This window comes from Marmota monax, unplaced genomic scaffold, assembly GCF_021218885.2.
Source record: "Marmota monax isolate L192 unplaced genomic scaffold, Marmota_monax_Labrador192_F-V1.1 WCK01_AAM20220418_F8-fsc00059, whole genome shotgun sequence".
NCBI lineage: Eukaryota > Metazoa > Chordata > Mammalia > Rodentia > Sciuridae > Marmota > Marmota monax.
The window spans coordinates 1,367,439-1,376,787 of NW_026693595.1; the positions used below are offsets into that span (position 1 = coordinate 1,367,439).

At 37.1% G+C, this 9,349-nt stretch overlaps 1 protein-coding gene across 1 annotated transcript; it reads left to right on the forward strand.

Annotated features, from left to right (window-relative positions):
* The first annotated feature begins 4,556 nt into the window (after positions 1 to 4,556).
* Positions 4,557 to 5,454, forward strand: LOC124102988 (high mobility group protein B3-like). The gene has a single exon (XM_046459451.2). The coding sequence runs from the start codon at positions 4,584 to 4,586 to the stop codon at positions 5,184 to 5,186; it is 603 nt and encodes a 200-aa protein (XP_046315407.1). The 5' UTR covers positions 4,557 to 4,583; the 3' UTR covers positions 5,187 to 5,454.
* Positions 5,455 to 9,349: the final 3,895 nt, after the last annotated feature.

Sequence of the window (9,349 nt, forward strand, 5' to 3'; positions counted from 1 at the left end):
TCAATAGCATTTTCTTCAGCTCCTACTTCCTAGTACTTGGAAAAGTAAGTAATCAATTAATATTCAATGACCAGTTTAGGCAAGTGAACATATTTTAATAGTATAAAAATAATTTTACTGATTGGGTTATTTGTTTTTTTGGTGCTTAGCTTTTTGAGTTCTTTATATACCCTAGAGATTATTGCTCTATCTGATGTGTGAGGGCTAAAAATTTGCTCCCAAGATGTAGGCTCTCTATTCACCTCAGATACTTCTCAGAAGATGATATATAATCAATCAACAAATATATGAAAAAATGTTCATCATCGCTAGCAATTAGAGAAATGCAAATTAAAACTAAGATTTCATCTTACTCCAGTCAGAATGGTAGCTATTATGAATACAAATAACAATAAGTGTTGGCGAGAATGTGGGGAAAAAGGCACACTCATACATTGCTGATGGGACTTACAAATTGGTGCAGCCAATATGGAAAGCAGTATGGAGGTTTCTTGGAAAATTGGGAATGGAAACACCATTTCACCCAGCTATCCCTCTCCTCTGTCTATTCCCAAAGGACTTAAAAACAGCATACTACTGGGACACAGCCACATGAACTTTTATAGCAGCACAATTCACAATAGCTAAACTGTGGAACCAACTAGATGCCCTTCAATAGATGAATAGATTAAAAAAATGTGGTATATATACACAATGGAATATTACTTAGCAATAAAAGAGAATAACATCATGGCATTTGCAGGTAAATGGATGAAGTTAGAGAAGATAATGCTCAGCTGAATGTTTTCTCTGATATAAGGAGGCTGATTCATAGTGGGGTAGGGAGGGAGAGCGTAGAAGGAACTGACAAACTTTAGATAGGGCAGAGGGGTGGGAAAGAAAGGGAGGGAGTATTGGGTTTGAAATGATGATGGAATGTGATAGACATAATTATCCAAAGTACATTATGTATGAAGACACGAATTGGTATGAATATACTGTGTATGCAACCAGAGATATGAAAAATTGTGCTCTATATATGTAATAAGAATTATAATGCATTCTGCTGTCATATATAAATAAAAAATAAAAATAAAAATAATTTTACATTAGAATATATTCCTGTACTGCCTGTATTATTTCTGTATTCATTTGCAAGACATTTGCCAATAAAAAAGGAGTTTCTCTACAGTACATCCACTTTGTTAATAGACACTTTTTTTTTTTTTAAGTTTGGGGAGACAACTAGAATTTGGTGACTGCAAGAATCTTCTAGCTACTGACTAATTATATGTGCCCACTGTTCATTAATGCAATTCCTTTTATATGCTGACATTAGAGTCTGGCAAGTCTTTTTCACTCAGTTGATTTAATGTTAGAGAAAATAGCAAAAGAGATTAAAGGTGACAACTTCTGACCCCAAGATATGTTTAAGATCCAGAAGCAGATGTGCTATGACACTGGTAGGTATACTATATGTCCTTAAAATTCAACAAATACATTTCAATTTGATTCAGATAATACTTTTTGGGTCCTCTTACTTGCTAGGCTTGCTGGAAATATTGGCTTTGTTTGGAAATGTAATCTGGGAAATCTATTTGCTGGATGGTGAACAAATGAAGGTCCTGATACTTAGACCACCTTTACATTTCTTTGGATCATGTGGTGTTGAAGAGTGGCTCCCTGGATAGCTGTTATCACTACCTTGCACTTATAAAATGCAGTTTATGTCTACTGTTGCTTATGCTTTGTGCTGATTGAGCTAATAAAAAATAAACACAGAGAGGAAATTAAATTGTCAATAGGATCCCTGCAAGAAGAAGTATGGGCAATATCTGAGGCTGCTGTTTTTTCTTTAATACAGAGCAGTGTCAAGGGAAAAAAGAACTCCTTTGACACATATTTATGTTCATTTTTAGTTGCAAATATGGTTATAATTATGGTTATGTTTCTGTTCTCCCAGACACCTCTCAGGGAGATGACAATGTATTTTTCATAATGTTAGAGCAGCTGATGCCATGATTTAGCAAAATGATTTTCTCAGGGCACTGAGACCCATGATTGCATGAATGGGTAATGGAACTGTTGATTTTTCTAAAATTGGCCCTTCCCTTCCGACGGGTATGTTTTAGAATGGTTGTTATCTGGGAAAGACCTATTCATTACATGAAAGAGTGAGGTCATTGGAATAACTCCACCCTTCCTATACTTACAATGCTGAGACCTTTTATACCAATGTCAGCTGCCAAAACCAGGCGAGGGGTGGAGTTCACCAACCACACTTGAACCAAGAGGCTTGTCTTGAAAGAAGTGATTCCCAGGTACAGGGAGCTGAAGACTACGTGTGGAAGATTGACTTGCATAAGAAAAACTGCAGAATCAAACAATTTTTGAATTAATGAGAATGTAAGTAGTCACCTAAACCACCTGATTTTGTGCCAGTGGAGCAAAACTTCAAAAGTTCTATGACTTTTGCAAGGTGTGTTGGTGCACCTATGTAATTCCAGTTAGTTAGTCAGGAGGCTGAGGCAAGAGAACTGAAAGACTGAGGCCAGGCCGGGAAATTTATCAAAACCTTATCTCAGAATAAAGTTTAAAAAGTACTGGGAACATAGCTCAGTGGCAGAGCACCTGCCTTATATGTGTGAGGCTCTGGGCTCAGTTATCAGTACCACAAAAACAAAACAAAACAAAAATTGTTCTATGACACTTTTGTTGTTGGGTTAAGCTAATGCTCAGCAATGGAGAAAGTAGCAGTATTTAAAGACATTAAGGATTAAGTGCAATAAGCATTAGTTTACCTGATACAGCAGTTTTTAATTTTGGCTCAGATTATATAAACAGATGCTTCTACCACTTCTATTCTCTAAATCCTGCTATTTATATACCTAGAAGATTCTTTTCATTTTCTTCTTCTTTCTCTTCCTCCTCCTCCTTCTGCTTGGTACTTATGATTTCTAATGCAGCTCCAGGGCATAAACAGTTTTTGGCATGTAGTGAGTTATCAACACTGTTTTTGAATGAATTAATTACTGAAAGCCAACTCCTTCTTTGTGCTAGGCATTTGAAGGCAATCAAGATGAATCCCCTAGAATTTTCATTACCAATGAAGCTACAGGTTGACAGAAGAAATATACTATACCTGCATAAATTACAATTATACAAAGTAGAAAGTAAGGGCCATAACAACTTGGCTTCATGCTGATTGGAACATTTATTATGTATTTTGTGCTCTATATGTAGTTTATTTATCACTAGAACCTCTCCAAAATGGTAGGAATTATTATCCTCATTTTCATAACCAGGTGCAGTGGTGCATGCCTATAATCTCTGCAAATCAGGAGACTGAGGCAGGTTGATCTCAAGTTCAAGTCCAGTCTTAACAAGTAAGACTCTGTCTCAAACTAAAAAGTAATAAGTGAAAAGATGTAGCTCTGTGATAAAGCACCCCTGGTTCAATCTCTAGTTAATAATAATAATAGCAGGTAAATCGAGGCCATGTACTTGCCCTAAACTCAAAAGCTAGATTGGAAGAAACAAGATTATATCAGTCATTTTCTAAAGATACTATGCCACCTTTTATGAATTTCTCCGAAGCAAAGGAATAATAACAGTATTAACAGCTAATGCTTATAGCACTTATAGTTTATACATATCAACTGATTTAACTTTCACAAGAAACCAAATAGATAGATAATGTTATTATCCCTATTTTATAGATAAGAAACAAAACAAAACAAACCAGCCTGTCTTTGTGAAAGAGAAGCATTTGCAGTAAATTTTAAAATATAAGTAGGATCTGAGTGTTTAGAGATGAAATATGCGTGAGGAACTATGAAGGGTCTGAGAATCTTACCAACTTGAAAGCTAACAAGTTAGCTTGCTCTAGCTTCATGGATGCAGGAGAAAACATGAGACTCCAGGTTCAGAGACAAAGAATAGTTTTTAATGCACTAAAAACATTTGAAAATGTTGATTCCATGAGTCCTAATTTCCACAGAGTAATATAAAGAAGTCCAGATGATATCTGCATTTGCAGTGGATTGCGTTAGAGAAGAGAAACATTGGGTTTAGGGGACTTGAAGCTTTTATAATGGGTAGTAAGTGGGTTTGTTTTTGAGGAGGACATTTCTAATCATCAAAGACTGCTTGTTCTTCAAATATCTTTGAGAAGATAGTCCAGAACAAAGAGTGGTTAAGTGCCCATGGTTACAAAACATGCAGAAACATGGAAAAAAATTGCAAAGAATTGTTTCCCAATAACAGGTTAGGGGAAAAAACAATTCCTGGAAGAATAAACAACTACGCAAAGAGCAGAAGGAGAAAAATGTGGGGTACATATGGCAAGTAGTAGGCAGAAGCATGTCTTGAAGAAAGAAGTAGTTCGAAATGCAACTGGAAAACAATTGAAGCCAGACAAAGAAGCATTTAAGCAACTTTAAAAAAGTTTAAAAACACTTTCTCTTTTTGGACTCATCTTACTGCTAAATAATGCCAAAGGATTCATTCTTTTATTGGGACATCCAAGTTCCAGTTCATGGAACAGGAATTCCTTCCAAAGATACTTCCAGGCGCTGCCCAGACTAGCGAACAATACAGTCAGGATGGCTAAAGGTGACCCCAAGAAACCAAAGGGCAAGATGTCTGCTTATGCCTTCTTTGTGCAGACTTGCAGAGAAGAACATAAGAAGAAAAATCCAGAAGTCCCTGTCAATTTTGCAGAATTTTCCAAGAAGTGCTCTGAGAGGTGGAAGACAATGTCTGGGAAAGAGAAATCTAAATTTGATGAAATGGCAAAGGCAGATAAAGTACCCTATGATTGGGAAATGAAGGACTATGGACCAGCTAAGGGAGGCAAGAAGAAAAAGGACCCTAATGCCCCCAAAAGACCACCGTCTGGATTCTTCTTGTTCTGTTCAGAATTCCGCCCCAAGATCAAGTCCACAAATCCTGGTATCTCCATTGGAGATGTGGCAAAAAAGCTGGGTGAGATGTGGAATAACTTAAGTGACAGTGAAAAGCAGCCATACATCACTAAGGCTGCAAAGCTGAAGGAGAAATACGAGAAGGATGTTGCTGACTATAAGTCTAAAGGAAAGTTTGATGGCACAAAGGGTCCTGCTAAAGTTGCCCAGAAAAAAGTGGAAGAGGAAGACGAAGAAGAGGAGGAAGAAGAAGAGGAGGAGGAGGAGGAGGAGGATGAATAAAAAAACTGTTTATCCGTCTTCTTGTGAATACCTTAGAGTAGGGGAGCGCCATGATTGACACATCTTATTTGAGATGTGTCTGTTACTCTCATTAGGTTTAATTTCAGAATTTGATCACGATCATATTGTAGTCTCTCAAAATGCTCTAGAAATTGTCAGTGGTTTACATGAAGTGGCCCTGGGTGTCCAGAGCACCCTAAAACTGTATCAAAGTTGTACATATTTCCAAACATTTTTAAAATGAAAAGGCACTCTCGTGTTCTCCTCACTCTGTGCACTTTGCTGTTGGTGTGACAAGACATTTGAAGATGTTTCTGGCATTTTTTTTTAATTTGTAAGGTGGTGTTAACTATATGGTTATTGGCTAGAAATCCTCAGTTATCAACTGTACATATCTATAGTCTGTAAAAAGAACAAAACAACCGAGACAAACTCTTGATGCTCCTTGCTTGGCGTTGAGGTTGTGGGGGGAAGATGCCTTTTGGAGGGGCCGTAGCTCAGGGCGTGCACTGTGAGGCTGGACCTGTTGACACTGCGGTGGGCATCCATTTAGCTTCAGGTTGTCTTGTTTTTGTATATAGTGATATAGCATTCTGCTGCCTTTCTTAGTTGTGGAAAAAGGGGGGTCAGCTGGCATGAGAAGTGTTTGAATTTTTTTTTTAGTTAAGTACGGTAGATTTTAAACTTTGTTTTCAAACAAACTGTAGAACTCTTCATTGTCAGCAAAGCAAAGAGCTACTGCATCAATGAAAGTTCAAGAACCTTCTGTACTTAAATGCAATTTGCGACGTTATGTTATATTTTGTATGTTTAGAATGCTGAAATGTTTTTGAAGTTAAATAAACAGTATTACATTTAAAAAAAAAAGATACTTCCAAAGATACTCTTTAGGAAAAGCTTGTTTCCTCCTTTTGAGACAGGAGACTGCTTCATAGGATTTGAGACTATCTTCCCCTTGTTGTAAGAGTCAGTAATCTAATGATGGTCACTTTTACTGGATGAGAGGGAGACGGTGAAAAATTAAAGTGAGTCTTTGTGGATTATAAATCCAAGTTTGCTTGCTTTTATGCCTGGGTATGGGTGCCAAATGTTCTAGCACTACCAATTTTCTATTGCCAGAATGCCATTTGCAGATGGTAGCAGTGAAGATGTCCAGCCCTATTTTCCTTGCATACATCTTTTGTTTCTCCATGATTATTCCCAAATCTGAAATCAGTCAGGAGAACAATGGTCTACTTACTTGTCATTCTGGCACTTGGAAGAAACTATTCAGACAAAAAGTATTTCTACTTGCAAATAAATTACTTCAAGTTAATTCTATGTTACCCCCAAACTGAGTTAAACTCCTATTAGTACTAATTTTAACATTCTTTTTATCAGATTAAGGGACAAAATGAAAGGAGGAAGGGAATATTTTCAAAATTCTAGTTAGGTTTTATGCATATTTAGTTATAATACCTGTATTAGTCCTGGAGCCTGGTAGTCCAAGATAGAGGTATCAGTGGGATTCTGATTGAGGGCTCTCTCCTTGAGCTATAGACAGCTACCTTCTTAGTGCTTTTGTGTGCTTTCCGTGGGAGTTGGGGACAGTGTAATAATGAACACATACCAGCTGTTTAATTTCTGTCCTTGTGAGGACACCTGTCCTACTGGATCAGGGCCTAACCCTCATGATCTTATTTTACCTTAAAAATCTCCTAAAAACCTTATCTCCAAATACAACCACATGTCATATTCACAATTAGGGCTTCAACTCATGAGTTTTGGGGTTGCATGATTTAGACCATAGCAATTAAATTTAATCCTCACCTCAACTAACTGTAAAAGGTTTTGATCCCCATTATAGAAATGTGGAAACTGGTTCGGAGAAGTTCAAGGAGCTGTGCAAAGTCATAAGTGAAAGAGCCAAGACTGAAACCAGCTTTCTGGATTTGAAGCCCATTTTGTTTTAAGTATCACAGGCTGCCTTGAAGTGGCCACTGGAATCTCTCCTACATAGCGTTACTGACCTTGTTAAGGACTTTGCAATATTGTTTTTTAGACTGTGCAACAACAAAGACAGATACTTTACATATGTTTCACAAATAAAAATATGTGACACAGAGAATTTAAATTGATTTGCCACAAAGCACAGTTAGAAAGTAGAGTGGCCCAAAATATGGTTAATCTTATTCCAAAGCCAATGTTTTTGTTCCATTTCTCTATCATGTGTTCTTGGGGTTGGTCAGTTACTCACTAATCAATAGGTGAATTGAAATGCATTGTAAATCAGTATTCTTCAGACTTTTATAAGTGAATCAAAAGGCATTATAAATAAGTATTCTTCAAACTTTCTGAAACCATGGAAATTTGTTGAAATGGAAAAAAAAAATTCACAGAACACTTGATCAAGCTGTAAAATTTTAATATATGTAAAAGCAAATGACATCAAAATCAAATTTATATTGGTTGGTGTCTGAACTTCCATGTTAAAGGGAGAACTGTATGAATTCTAATCAGATAGAATAAATATTAAATTGGTATTGGGGCTGCAGGCTATGAGAGTTTCAGTAAAATGCCTTGTTTCAAAATTGGGTCTGATGCAGCTAAAGTTAAGTTTTCTACCCAAAGGTGGCAGCACATGTACTATTGCTTTTTGTTGTGCTGATGATTGCATTTAACATAGTAGAGTCTTTGAGAGCCTCAAGGGATCATAAAGACCATCTAGGAAAATCACATCTCTTTGAAGAAAACAGGCCATGAAGATTCCATGACCTGCTCAATATCGCACAGATTTTTAGAACTCCAGCCAAACCAGAGTCCCAGCAGCCTGTCAGACCTGCATCCACAATACCAAGTTCTTCTCAATTTGGTAACATATTCACAGCAAATGGAAGAAGATGAGAGAGTAAATTTGAAAAAGGAAAAGAACAACAGGGAGAAAATAAAAAAAGAAAGGAAAATCAATCCTTGATGTAAGCTCACCATTTTGAAGCATGCTATATCTTCACAGAAACTTCAGAAGCTTAGTTCCACTTGCATAATAGATGCCATCTTCTAGGGAACAGTCTGGAGCCCCTTTCTATAGCAACACAGAATCTATTTTGACCAGACAATCCAAGTCATCACCTCCTGGGACCTCATTAAAAATATGGAGTTTCAGCCATCTTTCCTCTAGAATTGCTAAATCAGAATCTGCATTTTAAAAGAGTCCAAGGAGGTGTTATTGGCCTATTAAAGTTGGAGAAGCTCAGATGTAGAGTCTTCAGTCTAGACTACAACTTGGTTTTCACAGCATGGTCACCTGGGAACTTGTTAGAAATGCAGACCCACCAACTGAATTAAAGGCTCTGTTGGGGTCCAGTGACCTTTTGATTATGGACCCTCTAAGTGATTCATATTTTGACAAAGTTTGAAAAGCACTACGTGGCGATTTTCTGACTCCTTTGTCCTTGGAAGTCATAAGTCTCGTAGGTCTCTGATGACTATATTTGCAGGACTTGCTCTCAATTGTTTTCTTTCTGATGTCATCTCCCCACTTTCTCATCTTCTTGAACAGTTTATGGCAGATCTGGTTAGAAGGCTTGGCTTCTATTTGCTGACTTAATTTTGTATTGAATATAAGTATTGTGTGTGTGTGTGTGCGCGTGTGTGCGCACACACACTCGCACATGCACACATAGATAACCTGATAAACCAATTTGCTGGTTATGGCACCATAAGGAACCATTATTAGTTAGGGAGGATAACAGTGCCTGGAATGAGATAATACAAACTTTTAGAATTTGCCAAGGAGGAGGTTGGGATGAGATTTGTTATTCATTTGTTCTAGCTCAAGTCCTGTTTCCACACACCGAGATGGACACATGGGGCCTTTTGTATAACCAATGAAACCAATGGAACAATAAAATGTCATAAACCTTTTATAATAAAATATTGAACTGGGGTAAATTTACAGAAGCACATGAAAGAATATACCAATAGCTACTCCAGAACAGAGGGATCTTGAGTTTGAGATACTACTAAGGGAAATCTGGGCCTTCACAATTTTGCTATTCTGAAAATATATTTTGGAGCAGTGGTAGTATCATCCTAGACAATGGGCCCACAAAGTTTAAATTATGTAAACTGTACCTATGTAACAGAACCATAGTGTTACTCCTGGAATTTTATGAAGCAGTAGT

What these genes read in the sequence shown, in the direction of transcription:
- LOC124102988 (XM_046459451.2), top strand. Translation starts at nt 4,584, where the DNA reads ATGGCTAAAGGTGACCCCAAGAAACCAAAGGGCAAGATGTCTGCTTAT.